Source organism: Brachypodium distachyon, chromosome 3 (genome assembly GCF_000005505.3).
Source record: "Brachypodium distachyon strain Bd21 chromosome 3, Brachypodium_distachyon_v3.0, whole genome shotgun sequence".
NCBI classification, from domain to species: Eukaryota; Viridiplantae; Streptophyta; class Magnoliopsida; order Poales; family Poaceae; genus Brachypodium; species Brachypodium distachyon.
Window position 1 is genome coordinate 19,531,916 of NC_016133.3, and position 21,942 is coordinate 19,553,857.

Here is a 21,942-nt window from a genome sequence, read left to right on the forward strand (position 1 = left end):
GGGGGGGGAACCAAACATGCCATCATTCATTGAATGTCTGAACCAGAGATATATTACTATATAGCATAAAATAGCACGTCAGAGGAAAAAGAACTTGAAACTGGTGGCCATAGATTTATCCATCACCTATATAGTGAGATTTTATCGTCTGAGATATAAATTTACACATCCAGAACAAAATTTAAGCTCAAGATTTGCTCGTTGGATGACCAAAGGCACAGCAGCGTCTTAGCCCCAGCTGGGTAAGACACATGCTGTCATGCCAAGGGAACACAGTGAAAAGTTGGCGCTGTCTCAGTAAACATCCGGATGGTGGCGCCCTGGGATCGAGCTGCTCTGCTGAGCTTGCCTAAGGTGCATGCTCAATGCATAGTTATTTACCTGCAAAACCATTATAAATACAAGCATCAGTCATGACTCTTGATTAGTAATTTTTTTTAATAACTTTCCATGAGGTCAGTAAAGAGCATCAGTCTTGACTCGTACTTCTTCTTGTTTACTTAGTATGCACGAGATGACCGACAAATGCTAAGAACATTTACCAAAAATCATGAAATAGGCCACAACGATTATCTAGGTGTACCAGGTTTAGTTTCAAACATCACGAGTTTGCATGATCTTCACGAGCATACGCAGTATTACTTAATCATATTTTTTGCGTATATATAATTTACATTATGCTCAAATTGGTGCAACTTATGACATGCACAATTCAACTTCAAGTCAAGGTTTACTTGGAAATTTGTGTGTGTTATGTGTCACTGTAAAAACTAACAACTCAAATCCGTAAACTATGTCTACTATTCCTGTCCCAGCAACCTGGGATAAGTTTAAGACATTTCAAGTCCGGTGTGCGTGTACAAGGCTTTTGTCCAATAAGTAAGACACTGATTAATCAATTAATGCACGAAACAACAGATCATTTATTATTGCATCATCCTAACACAATCTGCAAATACAATGAACATCACTTCACTCTTTGTGACCAATAAAGGAACTGAAATGTAACAACGGAAAAAAAGGGGTAGGCAAATCATCCAAACCTCAAGTGTTCTAATTCGTTCTTGGTACTGAGCAATATGCTGCTTCATTTGCTGTAGCTCTTGATTCTTCTCATCGTAATCCTTTTGCCGCTCATGCTGTTTTGTGAATAATTTCCTCAGGATGGTGTTTTCTTTTATAAGTGATTCCAGTTGCACCTTAAGCGCTATATTTTCCTGTTCCACAGACACGTCATCTCAGGGAGACATACAGATAAATGTATATTCCTCAAAGTTTATTAAATATGCATTTGTCATTTCAGCCTATAACCGAGACCAGATCAACAGGCTAAAATACACTATGATAGCTAGATTTACAACATGAATTGGCAGTCATGGAGGACCCGCAAGAGAAGATTCTAAATACCTTCTGAATTTCATGTGGTGCTTGTGCATTGCTGCGAGCTATCACATCCTTCTGGAAAGCTTCCAGCGCTCTAGCAGCACGAACCCTTGCCTCATCAATGTTACCAGCAGTTGCCATCTGATTTGTAAAATACTCAACCCATCCTGAACCATCTGACATAAGGTTTGCAGAAGAAGGGGCACATTCCGAAGGTGCAGTAACCCTGTCACCATCTGAAAGTCCTGCAAACCAGATACAAGTTACACAATCCCATGGTGATGCACTTAAGTGAAAAATGGACATCAGGAGAGGTAAAACATACACTGAAACAAAATACAATAAACTACAAGCATACTTGGGGTAAACTTGGGAAAAAAACAGTGTGGATGTACTTATATAGACAATAGCAAGTATAATATCATTGCACAGTTAATCCTCACAGCACATCAGCACTTGTGTAAATTACTATAGGGTAAAAGGCACCAGGAAACATGTTTTTTCCTTGTCAAAGAGATAACCACGACTTTGTGTAAGATAAAATTAATATTCTCGGAGCTATATACTAATAATGTACTCCCTCCGTTTTTTTACGTTAAGCGCATGAAATTTTCTTCGTATTTTCAAAATATAAGGCGCACAAACACTGCACCGGCCCAAGCGAGCCAACCTTTGCATGCCAACGGAAAAATCGGCAGCCAGCCGTTGCGTGAGCAGAGAAAAAAAAGGCAGTTTCCTTTTCTGCACGTATGCATGCAGGGAACAAGCAGTTGCTCTCTGGTTGATAAGCATCGAGTCAAAACGATCACTGACTGCGTTAATTTTCATGCAAAAGTATACACGCCCTATAAAGAAAAACGGAGGGAGTACGATAACATGAAAACCATATCCATATGTATGCAGATGGAATCTATGAAAGGTCGTAAGAGCAGTACATGCGTAGATTATCAGCCTCGGTGATTATTCCGATAGCACAAATAAGACTGCACTGAATTAAAAAATACTAAGAGAGCAATATAATGCAACATAGCCTGATAGATATTGTCATAGTGCTGACATTCTTCATATCTATACAAAGCCATGAGGATTACGTACAGCTTATTAAGTGTTCCGAAAGACAAGATCTGGTGTCAATCTGTGTCATGTGAAGAGAAACTTTGATATTGGAGAATTTATTTAGAGGACTAGTAAAATATATCAAACACAGTTGACAAAACACACAAGGGAGTTAATATCTTGCCTTGAACTGACGCCTGAACCTCATTAATTATTTGATTGGGACGTTCACATGCATGGTCTCCAATATTTTCCACGGGATCCAATTGTAGATTAAGCAGACTCTTAATTGCTGAATCCAAATCATTTCCAGATTCTTCTAGAGCCTTTTCAATAAACTGAAAGCAAGAATAATTTGTATTAGAGATATTTTATTGAGAGAAAATTTACTTGCACCTGAACTTTCTGCACAAATGTCACATACAACAGAGCTATTTGTAAAGCAATCACATGTTTTTCCAGATAAGAGCTCACATAACACAAGGAAGTCATGCACCCATTACTCCAAGTTCTCGCCTAACCATAAGAGACAAAAATCCGCTTTTCTTGGACCAGAATCAAAAGTTGACACATCTTGTCATCCATTTCCACAGAAACATCCTCAAATTTGGAACAAGGTTCCAAGGAAGCTTAGAATTTAGCGAGAGTTTTTTGCGGGTGTTCAGCTCATTTGTATGCACCTTAAAGGTGACAGCCTGACAGGTATGACTAAACAAAACTACCAGATTTTCATTTCCAGACAGTCGCACGTGTTAAAATTATTTGTGAGCACGATAAAGCTAAGAATTATAAACAGACAAAATTATCATTTAGCATACAATTCAATTACAAGTGAACACATGATCTTATTCTTTGGCGTGCAATCAACATATAAAATTGACCCACATCCAAAACTCGTTCGCTGAGTGAACACTCAAAACAATGGGTTCAGGCTCTTCAATTCCAATCGGGTGGAACTAAATTCGTACATGTTTAAACTTCCTCACACCAAAAATTGTTCAGTGCCGCCACCATACCTAACCCAAAGTTGTACGATGAATCCAGCACATATCCTTCCCATCTCAAACGCAAACAACCTAAATAATTAAAGTTAGGCGAATTTCACATAACTGCCACTTCTATGACCTATTCCATTGCTTCCTGCCCCTACTTTGGGCTAACATGAATAACACATCTTTAAAAATTGCTTCAGTCTATATTCAAGTTACGAAAGAGAGAGAGAAAGAAAGAGGGAAAATGAGAGACAGTTTCTTAGGGAGTTCACCTGTATGCTCATGGCTGGGAAGCGCGCGGAGAGGTCAGCGACGAGGGCGGGGTCGGCGGCGGCGCGCGGCCAGGCGGGCAGTGGCCCGGAAGCGGAGCCAAAGAAGCGGGCGCGCTTGGCGGCGGGAGGGGACCCTGAGCCGTTGGAGAGCTCCTCGAAGATGGAAGAAGCCCGCTTGCCGCACACTACTGCGGACATGTTGATGGCCGGAGCGCCGCCGGCGCCGCCGGCGCCACCACCTTCGGAGGTGGGCGCGTTAGGATCCCGAGAGTCGGCCACGGTTAGGGTTGGGCCTTTGCGGCGGAGGCGCGGGGGGTGGGTGTTTGGGATCGGCGGAGGAAGCAGACGGACGGATGAGCCGGGCGTCTTTGGCTACCTAAAAATGAAATGGAGGGGAGATAGAAAAGGGAAGATGGAAAAGAGACGTTGTGGGTTTTCTTTTGGGTCTTTAGGCTTTGCGTTGCGGGTGGAGTGCTTTATAGGTTTTCATGAGATGGGGTTTTTAGCAAAATGCAAAATTTCAGGGTAACATAACGATAAATCTGCGTACCTGGTGAAATTATCATCTTTGCTGTGGCGTCCTCGTACCGGTAAATTGTTTAATTTTAAAAAAAATTATGCAAAATTTTTACAGTGTGTCCGTGTCTCCATACGTTTGCCGCGTAGTGAGATAGATGGGCAAGTTTGTGAGATAGATGGGCAAGTTTTTCATGGTGTTGATGGTGAGCTTGCCTACCACGTCGTGAGGTCAAATGGAAATACGTACGATGATTCTAATATTGTTCCTCAAATGGAAAGACGATGATTCTAATCTTGCTCCATTCACCTCCTCTCTTTTCGAACTGTTTTCTTTCGCTTATATGTACTTTGTATGTGCATGCAACTAGTAAGTTACTCGAGGGTCATTATGAAAAAAACATGCTACGGACAAAAACCGTTCAATTGCACTCCGAACATGTGCGAGCCTAACAATATTATAATCACAACAATGAGGATGCATTTGTCAACAACAAGGTTTTTGAGTTGCCATGTCGAGTCAAGTCATCCACTTACGGCCGATCTGACTAAACGTAAGTGCATCTTGCCATGTTGGCGGATAGGCCACCAAGTGTGGACGGAAGACGCTCCGACAACTACTGCATAGGTTAATTCTCCAGCTGGCTGTGCTTCACTCTGCTATGATTCTTCCAACTTGAGACTAACACGGTGGGTACGGTTATGATCCCGCGAGATGAGGAAACAACATGTAACTTTCTTGGCGTGTCGGAAATCGGAAGCTTTGGACATGTCGGGAGCCACTGGAGGCCGATGGTGGTCGAGCTCCATTGCGTTGCGGCTCTCTCCATGCTTAGCTCCAAAGCAATGGATAGTCCCTCATATGTGTTCCTGATATAGGAGGTTTGGCGCACGATAGATGATGGAAGGGCATTCAAGTTTGAAAAGATCACACAATCTCATAGCATTGCTAGCCACACTCTTGCCAATGTTGCTAGGACAGATTTGTGAATAGTTGTTTGGCCAGGGTTGGGCCCTAATAAGCTGTTGGCCGTGCTAAATAAGGAGTGTAATTACATTGTTGTTTGAGTAATATAACACTTTTTCCTATAGAAAAAACATCCCTTCAGAGACTAGCTAGATGACTCCTCATACCAGTCTTTGATTAGCCTAGACTAGTCGATCAAGTCGACTTGACTACTCTAACTATTTATGAGAGTTGCAGAAGGTATGTAGCGACATATTCAAGCTTGTTTAGTGCATCAGGAAAGTAGGAATATGTTTGACAGTGATTGTACCTTGTACCCTTGTGTAGTTTACTAGTTTGCAACAGGATTATGAGTGATTTCTAGATTGGAGCATGAGAAGTTGAGATTTGAACAAGGAGTCCTAGACAGAGTGAGAAGCGAAGCAAAAAAGATTAGAGGGGGCTGACCTGGTGGCTCTTGGTGTGAGCGTCGGCGACTGAGGCGAGGTGGAGGAATTTGGGCGGTGGCAGAAGAAGATTGCAAAGGTGGAGGAGTTAGAGGCGGAGGATGCAGCCTCAACGACTTGGAGGCCTTGTCTAGGGGCGGTGGCAACGTTGTGCCATGTCTTCCTGCCAATTCCTGCCCTTTCCCTCCTCTTTTTTGGTGATCCCGCTTGATTTACTCTCTACAACGAGCTAGACATCCCTTCGACTAGTTGGAGCACGTTTCCAGCGAGTCTTTGAGTTGAGTTGCCGACACAAGTCTCCCTGCGGTACAGACTCGGAGACTAGTCGCCGATTAGTTGGCGACTCAAAAACCTTGGTCAACAATCTCAAAGATGTATTTCCATCCTTTTTATTTATTTGTTGAACCGTTCACTACATCCAGAAAATAGACCCCATAAGCACTATTAACCACAAGTTTCATGAAAGGGAATCGTGTACCTCTGTTTGGGTTTGGATGTTTCATGACAAATTAGTTAAGAAACTAATGTTTAATTATAGTGTTTCAGATGCATTGTCCCATGGGACTTTGATTTAACCAACTTTAGTGATCCTTAAAATTGTTGTTTGCTCAACTTATAAATAAAATGTTTTGTCTTGTCTCGTTTGAGTCCAAGTTTGATGCCATAAGTTTTCCCTCATGCGAGTTCAAACTCGTTTGAAACAGTTTTGTCGTGTACCATACGCCAATAGTCCAATTTCCATTTGCCAAACACAGAGAAGCAAGATAAGTCAAAATTTTGAAATAAAACTATTGAGGATAAGTAGAGAACAAACTACATGTAGAAGATCAGAACATGGTTGAGGATGAGAACTTGCCTACAACCTCTCACACATGTGTTTGTGCTTGCCTGTGTGCTTCTTAAGGAGGACAGAGTCAGCCACTAAGTTGCCGCTAGCACCAAGCCGATGTCGCAGTTGTTATAGGTTTATGGTTCTCAAGAGGACCGTGATGGCTACATGGACAGGAGATGATGCGGACCACGAGCACGAGTTTGAGGTGTGATTTTGGGCCTCACGTGTGCTAATGGGCTGAATTTTTTTTGCCAATCTACAAATTTTGTTTAGTCCGGTTTTCATCTACTGCCATTAAAAGCCTTTAGCAGCGCCGTTATTTGCTGTATCATTGAATGCTAAAGGGCTAATTGAATTTTTTCTGAAACTTAATATTTTTACACGGAGGATGATATAAATTTATACTTATTTAGATTTATAACAAAGAAACCATTCTTCTTTCCTTTTTTTCCACGTTCATCCCCAACGCGTGTCCAAACCCTAGCTGCTACGGGTCACCCTCTCTCCAGCCCTCCCAGACCCAGTACACCTCCACTACCTACCTCCTCCCAGATTTGGGTTATTCCTATCCGGCGTATGGATCCACCTCCTCCTCCCCCTGCCGCGGCGGCAGGGACGGCCAAGGAAACGAAGGAGCCGTTGCCGCCGCCGCAAGCAGAAGAGGATGGGCTGATGTCTCTGACGGCCGCGATGGCGAGGGAGGCGGCTGTCCACTTCCAAAGCCGCCGCTACGGCGAGTGCGTCGAGGTGCTACGACAGATCTGGAGCAAGAAGTCCGGCGACCCTAAGGTAGGGCGAAGTCTCCGTAGCTCTGGTCACGGGGATTTCTTGATTCTGAACTGCAAAGCTTAGCTCAGTCGTGCTGAATTTTGTGCGTCGCGCCGTCGCGTTGGTTGCATGGGGAATAGGAAATTTACGCTTCTGTTTGGGCACTGATGTTTGGGTGACTTGGAGTGGGTGTACTAGCTCAAATTCGAGTTTGATTTGTATCTGTATAGAATGATGTGCCATGAGGACATGCATGTGCGTGCTAGATGGTTTTTGTTATTCAAGGTCTCATAACCTCGTCAGAGAGCCTGCGAGTTTCTGGTTGGATACGCTGCCCGTTTAAAGTTAGGTTAGTTTGCCAGATTCTAATTCAAGTGATCTGCTCTGTATCTGTAGCAGCGTTACAAATGACTGTTACTAGGCAGTTGTTACAGTGCCTTTTGAGTAACACCCTGAAGGTTTGTGGTAAGCTTGTACTTGGCTGAATTGTTTGTTGTGACATTGACCATAGGTCCACTAACGTCAAACTTTATTTAGAAAAATTGAATCAGTTATTCAGTTTGTTAGATGCCTCCATTATACCACATCAGTGTCTGTGAGATCTTAATGGGCTTTTGTTGTACAACAACTACATATAAGGGACTACCACTGTTCTACCCAGCTATTGAAATTGCGCTGAGCTGCTCATGCTGTCTGAAAGCTCACCCCTCGAGAGACGTACATCGCAGATTTACTAACTATGTGTCTGCTTGATGAATATACTTTCCATCAACTTACTTTTTTTGTTGGCAAGTAAATCAAAGCTATAGAAAGTTTTGAGGAAAGACATTCTATGATTGTTCGATCTTAAGAGGACATGTCTAGTTAATTACCAAAAGTCATGCATTTAGCTACTTCACGGCAGCAAGCCGTTCATGATTATATGTATTATGGAGCATAGACAGGCATAGATGATTTCTAAATTGTGGAAAGTATCATTGTAAGATTAAAGAACTCAACAATGCCCTATTATTAGATATTGACCACTGAACATGTGATTTTTAAAATAAACTACATATTTACACTAGGGAGTATATTAACCATATGTGTATCACTGAACAAACGAGTATCTGTTTAGCAGTGAAGTAGGTTGAGGACTGCAAAGTATAGTTGTGGCAGAGTTAATCAGGTGGAGATGGATGGTGCATGGTGGAGTATATGTGCTGGGGAAGTTATGAGGGATGCATGTTGTGTGATGAAGGTCTGATGTGTTGTCAGAAAATAAAAATACAGCGAGTCTAAGACCGTTCATGGTCAAGTGAAAGACATTGCATAGGATGAACATTTTGCATAGTTGAGTTTCTTTTTGTCAATTCCTTGTGAAACAATTTAATGATCTGAAAGAAAAAGTATTATGATATGCTTAGTAGTTTGTGCTTTTTGAACATTGTTTGCAGCTTGCACTTTTATGATCCACCTAGGATATATGATTGGATTTAATCTAAGTAAAACTAGGATGCACGACAATAGCTTAGATCGAAAATTTGGATATAAGTTGAATTAATGTTTATATTTTTTCTGCACAGATCTAAATTTGCCTTTTACCTCTTCTGTCTTACTTAATTTCATGTACTGCATAGTTAAAATCCAGGAGGAGCATTAGGAAGTGCTTGGAAGTTAAGATTATTTGTAATTGTGTTTGTAATTTTATTATCAGTTTGTTTTTTTAGTCTATCATGTACTCCCTCCGTTCTATAATTCTTGTCTCAAATTTGCCCCAAAATAGATGTATCTATTCCTAAAAAGTGTCTAGGTACATGTAAGATTTCGACAAGAATTATGGAATGGAGGGAGTACCCTTGGTGTGCTTGTATGTGCTGTGTATATAAAAGATTATCTATGTCTGTATCTTGACAAATTTTTACCATAAACAATTTCTGCTGGAAAAGTTTATCCAAAGTGATGACAAGTTCTCCTTACAAGGCAGTTTAAAGATGCCATAGAGTTGATTAATATGCCTAGTTATTAGCTGTGGAAAAATAAAAAGAATGTTGGCCTGGGAATATTGGAGATATGCTATTTTTGCTCATGAAAAAAAATCTTTGAAAAAAGCTGTACTTTTGTCCTGAAGCTTGTGTCTGAAGTTTAGATTTTTCATTTTTTTTTCAGCTACCTTAGAATCAATCACCAGATCTGTAGAACTGTAGGATAGAACTTTGTTGTTTTCTAATGCTTGCACATTTTTATCAGTTGATGAAAAACATAAATTGCTCATAAGCCTTTGGTTTGAGTCAATCTCAGATTATAGTTTATGGCCTATAGATACTAGGAAAGTATGCTGTAAAATTCTAATATGCTCATCTGTTTCCGTTTTATTGCATCACTTGACAAACTTCAATTTCAGGTCCTTCACAATATGGCCATCACAGAATCTTTCTTGGACGGTTGCTCTGATCCAAATAAATTGCTTGAAATCCTTGACAAGGCTAAGGTAGGTTCTTTATTTCATTGTTTATTCACTACATGGCCTATTGACCTGTTATATGCTTCTTTGGTTGTTCCACGTGAATGCTGTTTTATGTGTTAAGCCAAAATACACCAAAACCAAACAGTGGGAAAAAAGAAAGCTACGGAATCCTAAAAAACTGAAAGAGCAAAACCTGTACAGCTATCCTATGTTGACCCTATGTAGTTGTCCCACACATTATTTGTTTGAATGTGGGATACTGCAGAGGTGAATTTGAAATGTTATGTTATTGATGGAATGATATAATTTTGTCTTCCATCCAGCAATAGTAACCAAATCTGCATCCGTTGATCTATTCTAATGCTCAAATAGCCTAAACTTTCCCAAGGTGCATCTCTAATTTAAAAGTAACGTTGGAACTTGACCCACAAAAACCAAGAACAGCTGCACCGTTTGAATTCCAGAATCAATTATTTAAAAATATATGGTGTCTATTTATCTCATCGATAAAGATAACTACAAGTAAAACTATGGGCACCAAGGTTCAAATAGGCGCTAGGTTCTAGGCGGGCATTTTGTGGTCGCCTAACGCCTGGCTTGCTTAGCCTAGGCGTTTATACTTTAGCAGGGACTGGTCGAATTAATGCTAGAAACAGGAGGTAGAGGGTGGTGGTGGAGTTTGAGGGAGGTCCCAGTAGTGGCAGAGCATGTAAGGTTGGAATCAGAGCCTGTGTTGGGTGGATGGCAGATCAGGGAAGACAACTCAGTTGATTTGACAGCCCAATACGGCTATGTTCCCAAAACCCACTAGTGAAACCTCCTGATGGTGAAATAGGCAATTTCAATAGTTTGAGGTTGCAATTCAAACAGTTTCAGAATTCGTAAGTGTTGAAAAGTGAACTTTTAACAGAATTTAGAGTTGAGAAGATTACTTTTATCATTAGTTTTTGTTTGGTGGAGAATTGCATACTTGATTAGTTGTTTCACGAATTGGCATGCTATGCTTGCATTTCTGGGAGATTGGAAGTAAGCAAGCTACATCGAACAATTGGTTGAAAAATGTATCATTATAAGTTTTTGTGAGATGATTATTCCCTTGCGTCATTATTAAAGACATAAACAACACTTTTACCAAGATTCTCTGTCCTTAAATGATGTTCATCTACTTTTTTCTGGAGAACCTCTGGTAGCAGTATCACTAACTTGTATTTGTTTTGTTGTTTATGCATAGTATATTTTTAGCACAGGCATGAAATGAAGCAAAGGATTTTTATGACGCTTTATGTTTTAGGCAAGACTTTAGTTTCTTTCAAACAAATATGGGTCTACTGCAAGTTAAACATAGTTCCGTTCCATCTCTAATCAGAAGGGGCTAGAAAATTTGATCCATGTAGGATGCTTCTGAATGTTACCAGCTGCTGTTGAGTCACGTTGCCTTATTGTATATAATTAACTCTAACATCGCATACAATCATACTTAGTTATGTCCAGCTAGCATTACATTTTGCGTAATAATGAAAGGTTACTAGTATTTTTGAGCTGGAAATTCTGCAATTGTGTGCTGCTTGTAGTTTGGTCAATTTTTCAGTATTTTCTTAATATGTTGCAACCTCCAAATATCATATTTACTTGGAAAAATCCCTAATTTTTTGCAAAAACATTTTCAGAAAGGAAGCGAGGATCTTGCTTCTACATCTAGAGAGAAAGCTGAATCTCTCAATGGCGTAGGAATCAATGCTTCTTCAGGATCTAGAGGGAATACCATTCCACCACAAACTTCTGGTGCAACTAATGCAATGACAGCATATGGGGATGAGTTTGACACAACCATAATAACATTTAACACTGTATGTACTCACATTGGTATACTTTTTTACATTGGTTCCGTAGGTTTTTCGTTTGTTGAGGTGTTGTAAGTAATGTCCATTAGACAATACAGTGATGCAAAGATTAGCTGGAAGCATGTTGATGGGTTTGTTGTTTGTTGCTGAATATTATTGTTTATTGATTCTTTCCAGGCAGCTGTCCTTTATTATCTTCATGATTACTCCTTAGCGCTGTCTGTGCTAGAGCCATTATACAAAAACATTGAACCAATCGATGAGGTACTATAGCTGTTATTTCCGTATTATTCATTTTGTTGTTACCTTTCACTGATTGTTCTTCACCATTGCAGACAACTGCTCTCCGTGTGTGCTTTCTCCTATTGGATATTGCGCTAGCTTTGCAAGATGCAACAAAAGCTGCAGTAAGTTCTCTTTCATTTCAAAAAGAAAAGCTGTCTGCTTCATTGAATGCAGTTGCTTGTATGCAAAATTTGATCTGTTATATCATAGCTGCTCTGTGATTACATGCCCCAGAAAACTGTTGTCATACCCGTCAGACGTAATGCTTTATGTTGACTAGGCCTACTAGGAACTGCACAGCAGATTAGCCCCATGTGGCCTATTTCTCGTGTGTAAATAAAGCTATGCTAATCGAATAAGATGCAACCCTAAAGTTAACACAGCATCAGAGTCTCTGAACCTTAGCCACCATGCTGCTTCACTGCAGTCAGAACTAACAACACCGCCGCCGACCTCCTCTGGCCATCATCTGTGTGATCAATTGTCTTCATCCTCAGATTGAGGCAAATCAAACTTCCAAATCTAGATTGATACAGGAAATCAAGATGATCTTAGATATCGATTAGATCAACCCTTTCCTTCGCTGCCAGCTCAGATGTAGCTTGATTGTGGCCTCTTCACTGTCAACTTGTCAAGAGGGACATCCGTCGATCCAGAGCAGCAGCCAGCACCATCCTTATTTCCGACATCCCCTACTCTCCTGACTTCAGACATCGCTCATTCCGAGCTTCCTTTTCCATCAAGCAGGTCTACGATATGTCCTTGGTCCTCCCTGAATCTTCCAGCCCCATTATCGCCACTTCCAAGAGGACATATGGCTCTGCTCCTGCCAGATCTTCTGCTGTTGTAGCTGGTGGTTCCTACTGGCACCATAAATCACTGCTGTTGTGGGGGCTGAGTAGAACAGACTATAGTTACTGGATTCAGTTGAACCGGCCAAACGCTGATCTAGATCAATCCCTGATACCGATCGATCGATCTAGATCAGGGTTTGAGATCGCTGCAGATCGTAAGAGATTCGTTGCTCGATACTTAGATCTCAAGCAAACCAGAAAGAAATCGCTGGTGGCTGCAGTGGGGGCAGCGGGCTTGAGAGGGTGAAGAAAGATGTGTAAAGTGGTCGAGTAAGGAGGAAGAAAACTATTATGCCTCCGCTTGCCATCATCAGTGCTCCATTCTTCTCAATTGGTCGCTATTGGTATTGGAAGAAGCGGAGATGCGTAGCAGCTTTTGTAGGCAGAGGAGCGGAGCAGCTTGGCTGTGGGGATGTAGCGGAGTAGTAGCAGACATGCAGCAGAAATGGCAAACGGGAAGTTGGATGAGCAGAGCAGCTGGAGAAATTGAAGTGGCGGCGCGGCTTGAGAGGGTTAACAGGCCTATGTGGGCTTGAAAGAGATACAGTCACGATTTTCTATTTAGCATAATTAATTAGGCTTCTTCCTACAAAAAAATAGTCAGGCTACTCGATGCTTTATCGAGCTATGTAATATAATTAAGAGTTTTGAGATATAAAAACAACTTTTTTTTCAACTAGTGATTCTTTTTCAGTTTTTCTAGAAAACTGATAGGGGTCAGCCCAATCGTCCGATTCACAAATCGTTCATCAGATGCATGAATCGGAGATGTATACCCCCCCCCGCCAAACTCGATTTGTACATAGTGAATGAATCGTGAACCGAATGAACAGACCATGTCACCTGTTGGTAACTCAGCACTGCTCTTGGGAGGGAAGGAGGGAGGGTCAACTTCGGCTATGGGATGCTCGTCAACTTATATGATCAATTTTCTCCTCGAACTACTGGATTGGAAATTCTGTGTTTGTTATGTGTTGTGGATGGTCTGGTGCATCTTGTTTTCCGTTCATGGATGTAGATTTGCATTGCTAAGGTTCATAGATGTACTTGAACTTGATTGCATCATGCAGATAAAGGACCTTTGGTGTAACATACTCATGTTTAATAAATACATCCTACTTATTGTTTAATTGCCATTACATTCCATAATAAACTTGGTCACATGGGCTACACATATTTACGATACCAGTGGCTTTTAAGCATTGAACCATGTTTGTGGACTGAAAAGTAATTTGAGTTTGCAATTAGGAATCCCTAGATATAGCAAAATGGTTCATCACAGACATTTTAGAAGAACAATTATGCGACCTTTTTATTCATTTGCCCTGTTCTGATTGGGATGCAGTATAACCAAGTGAGCCTGTTCTATGGACTATGGCACAAGTATGCAATCTTGATTCAGTTTTAGTATCAGGTTTTTGACTATATTACAATCACCATAAGCTTTATGACATGCTAGCACAATACCTGTGCGTTGGTTCAGACTAAATAAAATACACTAAAGATTTACAGAAAATGGTGTACTATTATCTTTTTTTAATAGAAATGGAAGCTTTATTACCCCTGGCCTAAAGTCTTACATTATTCGCCAAAAACACAAAACAAGTGACCGAATCAAAAAGTGTGACAAGCCACACCATGAGCTGACCTGCAAACTAAGCAACTAGCGCGCCACCCAAACCAGGATGTAACCTTGCTGGTGATCCACTCTAGATGCTTGGCGCCAGCCTCCATCGTCTATTGCCTTAGATCACATATAATCCATATTTGTTCTCATCTCACTGATTCGTGTGAAATAAACAAGTGATGTAATTTGAAGGTGTGATGGACCACCGTCACCAATTGAGTCTTCTGTAGGAGTAAAGACATGAAGTTAGTTGGCTTTATTGTTGAGTTTGCAATTAGGATCCCCTAGATATAGCAATGGTTCATCACAGGCATTTCAGAAGAACAATCATGTGGCTTTTCTGTTCATGTGCCCAGTTCTGATTGGCCTGTAGTATAACCAAGTGACCTGTTGTATGGATACAAGTATGCAATCTCGATTCAGTTTTTTTGACAATATTACAATCACAATAAGCTTTATAACATATATGAAGTTAGTTGGGTTTATTATATCTTGTTGTGGCCATGTTATTATAATCAAAGTTGCAGTATTGAATAGACATAAATGTTCTGTTTTCAGGAAATAATTCAATACTTGGAGAAGTCATTTGGAGTAGCTAACATGACAAGTCAGAATGACAATGCTAGCGTAGCTCAGCTAAAGGTTCCCGCAAAAGGAAGCACAGCTCCAGATGTATGTAGTGCTGATCCCAATGCTCTTCCCACTGGATGCGAGAACCTAGTGGGAAATTTATCAGATGATACACTTGAGTTTGAAACACTTTACTCAACTTTGGACAGTGGAAATCAGAACTTGAGCAGATCTATATTGAATGATTTCTCAAGGATATCAGCTGATCTTGCTGCGACAGCAGCTGATTTGAAAGTTAGACTGCAAATATATAAAGTCCGTCTTCTACTTCTCACTAGGAACCTCAAGGTTGCAAAGCGTGAGCTCAAAGTTTTGATGAATATGGCACGTGGCAGGGATTCTTCAACAGAACTCCTCTTGAAATCACAGTTGGAATATGCTCGAGGAAACTACCGAAAAGCTGTGAAACTATTGAGCACACAAAATAACCGAACTGAGCCAGCAATGCTAGCTATGTTCTACAACAACCTTGGTTGTATACTTCACCAACAAAAATCCAACCATACATCAGTTTGGTTCTTTAGCAAATCGCTGAGATATAGCCTGTCCCTTCGCTCAGAGAAACCATTGAAGCTGCCTGCAATCTCACAGGACAAATCTTGTCTTATTTCATACAACTGCGGCATACAACATTTGATGTGTGGGAAACCTTTGTTGGCAGCTCGCTGTTTCCATGAAGCCATTCCGCTTTTCTACAATCAATCTTTGTTTTGGCTCCGGTTTGCAGAGTGTGGTCTGTTTGCGTTGGAGAAGGGCCTTCTGAGTTCATCCAGTGTTTGCATTGATGAGATTGATCTCCATGTTGTGGGGTCAGGAAAATGGCGACACTTAGTTGTCAACCCGGTAAACTCAAGAGTTGAAGATATAATGAGTGGTAATGGCATGAGTGCAGCTGGGAACAAAAGTTTCCTATCACTGAGATTTGTTCGTCAGTGTTTACTCAACGCCCAGCTGTTATTGGGTTATTCTGAGCAAAATAATCAAGTTTTTATGTCAGACACAGAGGACCCCAGTGAAGCAAAAGGCCAAGGCCTTAAAAGTGCACAAGCTAATGCAAATGGAGATCAAAAAGGAATGACAGGCTTCAATATCACCTTGCAGAACTCTATTGCTTCATATGAGGAGATCTGTAGGAAGGAGAACCTTGAAATCAAGCAAGCTGTGCTAGCAGATCTGGCATTTGTTGAACTGTGCCTCGAGAATCCCTCGAGGGCATTATCTGTTGCAAAGTTGCTGCAGCAGTTGCCAGACTGTTCCAGGATGTACGTGTTCCTCAGCCGTGTGTACTGCGCGGAAGCTTTATGTGTACTGAAGAGACCAGATGAAGCCGCTGAGGAGCTATCTGTTTATATGACAGATGTGAACAACTTTGAGGTGCCTTTTGTCATCGAGAACTTTGAGAAGGGGGGCCTTGTAGATAAAGACAGCGACTGCGAGGACTCAGTAGCTCCTGCAGCCATGAAACCAATCCCAGAAGCACAGCACTCCGTGTGCCACAAGCCTGAGGAGGCGTTGGGTGTTCTGTACATCGACCAGGGAATGTTGTCCGCGATGCAAGGTGATATCGAGCGAGCAACCTATTTGGTGGATCGGGGTTTCGCACTGCTGCCTAATGACGCTAGAGCGACGCTGGCAGCTGTTTATTTGGATCTTGTACAAGGGAAGACGCAAGAAGCTCTCCCCAAGTTAAGGCAGTGTAAAAACGTGCGTTTTAGGGGCGATAGCGTAGCAGTCAGCAGCTGAGATAAATAGATTCATTTTGGCAAATTCCTGTAGTAGATAAAATTCTCCAATTGAACCCTGACCGCAAAGGTGGATGTTCAGCAAAGCATAACTATTCAGTGTACAATATATAAAGCCTTCTTTAGCGTCCCAGGTTCAGCCAGGTGCTGCGTTGGGTTACATCAATTTATTGTTGTGTTCAACGGACGAGTTCTGCAGACGGAGCAGTTATGGACAGTTTCTTTCATTCAGACATATTTTGAAAATTCTAAATTTAGACTTCCAAATAACCAAAAGTTATGGATTTTTCCCAGATCTCAAGACTTGCTCAATTTTCATGTAGTATTAAAAGTTAAGTTTCAGTTATGGCATATGTTAGTGGAAGACAAAAACTACGATCTGTACGAAATTTTGAATATCTAAAAATGGTCACTCCAAAATAAGGCTGTCTCATTTGGAATTCAGGCGTCGAGATTATTGGCTCGATCCAACCGATGCTGGATGGAGTAGATTTTATTTGACGTGTGAACTCACTGAAGCGTGCATTAGTTGTACAGATCGCCATTCGGTAGACTAGCGGGGAAGTGTTCATTAAGATCCTATCATGTTATACTGTCCCCGAGGGCAAACTGACAACACAAAGTTGCAAAACCTTAGATGGCAATCACACGAGACTATCACGGTATCACCTCAGTGAACAAGAAAGCATAGGTTGTGGACTAATTTGACAGATGCTAGTTGTTTGATCCCACTAGGTCATTGGCCCTCCGAAAGTAAAAAACTCCATGCTATGCCGGAGACTTAAGGTATTGATTTGGCCCTGCGAAAGTAAAAAACTCGATGCTATGCCGGAGACCGTACTCCCACCGTTCCTAAATACTTGTCGTGGTTTTAGTGCAAATTTGTAATAGAACCACGACAAGTATTTAGAAACGGAAGAAGTACTAATTTAGTACAAAATGGACGACACTTTTTATGAATCGGAGGGAAATAGTTGTAGCAGCGTGACACGTAAACTTGTATAACAAGAATGCAAGATGGGCCATATTAGGCTGGAGAAAGAGTACGGCAGGTTGGCAACCAAGCCTCCCCTTTTCTCTATCAGCCACTGTGAGGTACTCAGGTCACGGCCTTTTTCAAAGCTAACATACTGTCAGGTCACCACCTTTAACGCGGAGGCCGTAACGGTAACGCGATCTAACCGTACCGTCTTGAGCGTCCGATGCCACGTTGAGATGTGTGCAAGAAATGTTCACAATTGATTCTGAGAAAACATAACTGAATTAAAATGTCACTTCATAGATGTCAGGACATGTGTATAGGGCAGCACGAGTAGACTAGGTGGCCCACGTAAAGTCCTACCCTGACCGAGACTGACATACTTCACTGCCCGGAGAGAGAGTAGCGAGAAAGAACCTGTTCATCTTCCCTCCCAAAAAGCACCGACGATCCTGGTACGGCGCCCATTTGAGTTTCTGTTTTCTCAAATCGAAGTACCGCCCCCTCGCAATGTCATAGTTCTTACCAGTACCGTTGGTTCATCCTGCCAGTCGACAAAGTCCCGAACCCACCGGATGAGAGCTTTCTGTTCACTGACCAAGGTACATCACGTACATGTTTGGAAACCTCATGTCCTCATCAACATCTTTGTATCTTTCGATAGTGATGTTTTGGAACAAATAATTTTTCTTCAGATTAATGGAAGCACCGGGTGAATCTTCTTCAGAGTGTAGCGCTGCTCTGAATGTGAACATAGTCGGTGGACGAACAAATGGTACAGATGGAGCAATTCATCCCCCACCATTTATGGAAGGTTCTTACGAAGAGTGGAGCGAGATTGGGGCATTAGTTGATGACAGTGGTGTTTCCGCATGTTCACGCAGGTCAGAAGTACTATTCTACCTATGTTTTTATTTGAACCATACACTATGATTGAGTAGTTAACAATGTGATTGAGTTCTCAATAGGAGTACCTATTTACTTTGTGAAATCATACAGTGGGTTTGAGTATTTATATTTTTGGTTCGAAACTTAATATTAGTACTGATGCCTCACTATTTGATCTAGTCAGTAGCTAGGGAATGTAATAGGTACATTGTACTTTTATAGACATTCTGTAGCCCAGTATGGAGAAAATACATGTACATGATGTACCAGATAGAAATGTGGACATGATGAGTCTCCGAATATTCAGCACATGATTTAGTGCCATGTAATGTTCTCAGCAATTTGTAGACAACAAAATACTATGAACATGTCAATATTTTGATTGAGTACTTAATATTAGGATTGAGTACTCAATATTAAGATTGATAACTTTAGGTTGTGATGGAGTACCTATTTAGTTTCTGAAAGCATACAGTCAGATGTACTTGACACATTTTTACTTGTTAATTTGCTCTGTTTGTACTTTTCTCGTTTACATCCTTCTTCTATATTACTGCAGTACTAATTCAAAATTTGACCTGGTACCTTAGGAAAAAGTTTGAAATTGGCCCTTCGGTGCGTCCTACGGTACTTGGCAGAGCTAGCGCTCTTGAGAATTCACTTAGAGGTTTCGCGCACAGGACGACTGATAATATTTTATGTTCTGAAATTGGTCTATGCTTTGATTCTTTGCCTGAGGCTTACGAGTACTCCAATTTGTATTCTTGGGAAATTGGTTTTGGCATTCGTTACGAAAGGAGCCACAACTACAAATGTAAATCTGGGCCAAAGAAGGATGTCATATATAGAACAATGCAGAACATTGTCTGTGGTTGTGAGGTAACATATCATATTTTCTTGAAAAGGAATAATTTTCCTGTCAGTATGTACTTAAGTAGTTGAATCTTTGCTTCATGCTTATTAGTAAATTTGAATGTATTTCAGGAATTTCCAACGAAGAAAAACACATCCTCTGTTAGATGTGGCTGCGGAACATTCATAAGACTCTTGAGGAGTGATGACCATGGTTGGTACATTAAGGACTGCAAGCTTCAACATAATCATCCGTTATCTCAAAACATTGGGGAGAAGTTGTGTTGGCCATCTCACAAGCATATAGATCGTTACACAAGAGAGTTAGTTCGAAACCTTAGACAGAACAATGTACCGCTCACAAAGGTTTACAGCATACTTGGCACATACTTCGGTTCAACTGATGACGTACCATTCAACAAGCGATCCCTGGAGAACCTTTGTAAGCAGTTGTCGAAAGAAGAAGCTAACGATGATGTATGGAAGACAATGGAATTATTTACAAAAATGAGAGATGAGGATCTTTCGTTTGTGTACACAACTGATCTAGATTCGGATGGCAAAATTAGAACATTGATTTGGGTCAATGGTAAGAGCAAGTTGGATTATAGATATTTTGGAGACGCTATAACCTTTGACACGACGTACAAAACAAAAATTTGTATGGGATGCCATTTGGACTCTTTGTTGGAGTCAACAACCATTTCCAGAGTATCATATTTAGTGGAGTGCTGATGAGTCAAGAAACCATTCAAAGTTTTGAATGGATTTTCTGCGAGTTCACATCATTGATGGGTGGAAAAGCTCCTCGAACTATACTCACAGGTATGTACCTTACATGTACCGGCTTTCCTTGATCTTTTATGACAGTTGTGTAGGAAGTACCTAATATGTATGCCATTTTGATTATTTCTTATGGTAGATCAATGTAGAGCAATGGAAGTTGCGATTGCACGAGTCTTCCCAAACACAACTCACAGATGGTGCAAGTGGCATGTTCTAAAAATGGCGAAAGAGAAGCTTGGGTCAGTTTACAGCAAGTACAGTAATTTTAAATCAGAGTTTCATAAACTGATCAATTATAGCATCACTGTTGTTGAATTTCAGTCTGCATGGGAAGAACTTATTGAGAAATATGACCTGAAGGAACACCATTTTCTGACTCCAATTTATGAATTCCGTCATCGTTGGGCTGAACCATATTTCAGTGGTGTTTTTTGTGCCAAAATGACCAGCACGCAGCGTAGTGAGAGTACAAATCACATGTTGAAAGGATATGTACCTCCAGGTGCACCAATGCATTTGTTCGTAAAACAGTACAACAAACTTATTGCTGATAGAATTTCAAAGGAAGATGCTGAGAATCAAGGAAGTCGAATGGTACGGAACTATATTGCACTACTCTAATAGTACCATATCATACAATTGAACTATGTTTAATACATGTTTTCCTTGTTCCGCAGGGTGGTGTTGTTCTCAAAACAGGATGGCCTATCGAGAAACATGCTGCAACAATTTACACGAGTGCTATGCTGGAGATGTTTAGTGATCACATATTCGATAGCGTTGCGTACAATGCCATTGAAGTGGCACCCAATAAGAAGTATCTGACAGTACATTCCGAAGCGTCGAGGAGACAGAAATGGTCTAAAGTACATTACAAGATCACTATAAGTGACGATGGAGGGCACTATCAATGCGAGTGTGGTCTTACTGAGCATATGGGCATGCTGTGCTGTCATGCTATACGGGTATGATTTAAGGAAAATGTTTTGATTGATTAAGTTGATATATTTTGATATTTACTGTGTTCTAAACTTTTATTACTCTTTGAAAGGTTATGCTGCGGCTTGGGATCAACAAGGTACCTGACTCCCATATTCTTAAGCGATGGACCAAAGAAGCAAACGATGTTCTTCCTCATCATTTGGCACATCTACAAAAGGACAGAGGATCCTTACGTTCACAGTCGTACCGTCACGCATCACTGCACGTAGCAGCACTGGAACTTGCTACCATTGGAGATAAGAATATTGAGTGCTATCATCAGGTGCTAAAATATATAAGTGATGGGAAGGATAAATTTAATGAGATGTACCAACACACAGATGGACGCAGTTTACAGGAGATTATTGCACAAACAGAACTGCCTAGTCTTGCACCCACTGATTCAGGGCAACTTCATGTGGGAGTGATTGCACCAGTACGTAATCGACCGGAAGGAAGGCCAACGAACACAAGAGACAAACCATGTTATGAGCTGAAGAGAAAGAGAACCAAGTTCTGCACGATTTGCAAGCTGAGTGGCCATAACCGAGGAGCCTGTAAATCAAACGTAGATAAAGTACCAGGGAAGAGAACGGAGCCAAAGTGTGGCAAATGTGGTGTAGCTGGTCATCGAAGGAACGTGTGTGGTACAAGTGTTGATGTGCAGATGGTGGAGTTTCAATTAGGACTCTAATCAGACTATGCTATTCTGCATCAAGTGTTGCAATATGGTTCATGTATGTTACCTATGGAATTGTTGGTTAATGCATGTACTATGCTTGTTAATGTCAGGGAGATT

At 41.0% G+C, this 21,942-nt stretch overlaps 3 protein-coding genes across 3 annotated transcripts; 2 read left to right on the forward strand and 1 right to left on the reverse strand.

Annotated features, from left to right (window-relative positions):
• Window positions 1-29: 29 nt before the first annotated feature.
• Window positions 30-4,144, reverse strand: LOC100825830. Its single transcript, XM_003571582.4, has 5 exons — window positions 3,704-4,144; window positions 2,624-2,777; window positions 1,408-1,628; window positions 1,044-1,217; window positions 30-381 (listed from the first exon to the last, which is right to left on the reverse strand). The coding sequence occupies exons 1-5, from the start codon at window positions 3,899-3,901 to the stop codon at window positions 295-297; spliced, it is 834 nt and encodes a 277-aa protein (XP_003571630.1). The 5' UTR covers window positions 3,902-4,144; the 3' UTR covers window positions 30-294.
• Window positions 4,145-6,945: 2,801 nt separating this feature from the next.
• LOC100826144 (CCR4-NOT transcription complex subunit 10) lies at window positions 6,946-16,888 on the forward strand. Its single transcript, XM_003571583.4, has 6 exons — window positions 6,946-7,253; window positions 9,616-9,702; window positions 11,346-11,525; window positions 11,697-11,783; window positions 11,855-11,926; window positions 14,844-16,888. The coding sequence occupies exons 1-6, from the start codon at window positions 7,041-7,043 to the stop codon at window positions 16,656-16,658; spliced, it is 2,454 nt and encodes an 817-aa protein (XP_003571631.1). The 5' UTR covers window positions 6,946-7,040; the 3' UTR covers window positions 16,659-16,888.
• A 138-nt stretch (window positions 16,889-17,026) lies between these two features.
• Window positions 17,027-21,942, forward strand: LOC112271727 (protein FAR1-RELATED SEQUENCE 5-like). Its single transcript, XM_024461573.1, has 6 exons — window positions 17,027-18,238; window positions 18,332-19,403; window positions 19,509-20,201; window positions 20,299-20,756; window positions 20,840-21,127; window positions 21,214-21,942. Exons 3-6 carry the CDS (start codon window positions 20,045-20,047, stop codon window positions 21,835-21,837), a joined length of 1,527 nt encoding a protein of 508 aa, XP_024317341.1. The 5' UTR covers window positions 17,027-18,238; window positions 18,332-19,403; window positions 19,509-20,044; the 3' UTR covers window positions 21,838-21,942.

Bases quoted from the DNA above. Each gene is read 5' to 3' on its own strand.
- LOC100825830 (XM_003571582.4), bottom strand. From the start codon at position 3,901: ATGTCCGCAGTAGTGTGCGGCAAGCGGGCTTCTTCCATCTTCGAGGAG. The intron at 1,629-2,623 runs GCAAGATATTAA...TCTGGTTTGCAG, and splicing joins GGTTCAGGCGTCAGTTCAAG to GACTTTCAGATGGTGACAGG. The intron at 1,218-1,407 runs GTATTTAGAATC...TCTGTGGAACAG, and splicing joins CACCACATGAAATTCAGAAG to GAAAATATAGCGCTTAAGGT.
- LOC100826144 (XM_003571583.4), top strand. From the start codon at position 7,041: ATGGATCCACCTCCTCCTCCCCCTGCCGCGGCGGCAGGGACGGCCAAG. The intron at 7,254-9,615 runs GTAGGGCGAAGT...CTTCAATTTCAG, and splicing joins AGAAGTCCGGCGACCCTAAG to GTCCTTCACAATATGGCCAT. The intron at 11,526-11,696 runs GTATGTACTCAC...GATTCTTTCCAG, and splicing joins CCATAATAACATTTAACACT to GCAGCTGTCCTTTATTATCT.
- LOC112271727 (XM_024461573.1), top strand. From the start codon at position 20,045: ATGCCATTTGGACTCTTTGTTGGAGTCAACAACCATTTCCAGAGTATC. The intron at 20,757-20,839 runs GTACGGAACTAT...CTTGTTCCGCAG, and splicing joins AGAATCAAGGAAGTCGAATG to GGTGGTGTTGTTCTCAAAAC. The intron at 21,128-21,213 runs GTATGATTTAAG...ACTCTTTGAAAG, and splicing joins TGTGCTGTCATGCTATACGG to GTTATGCTGCGGCTTGGGAT.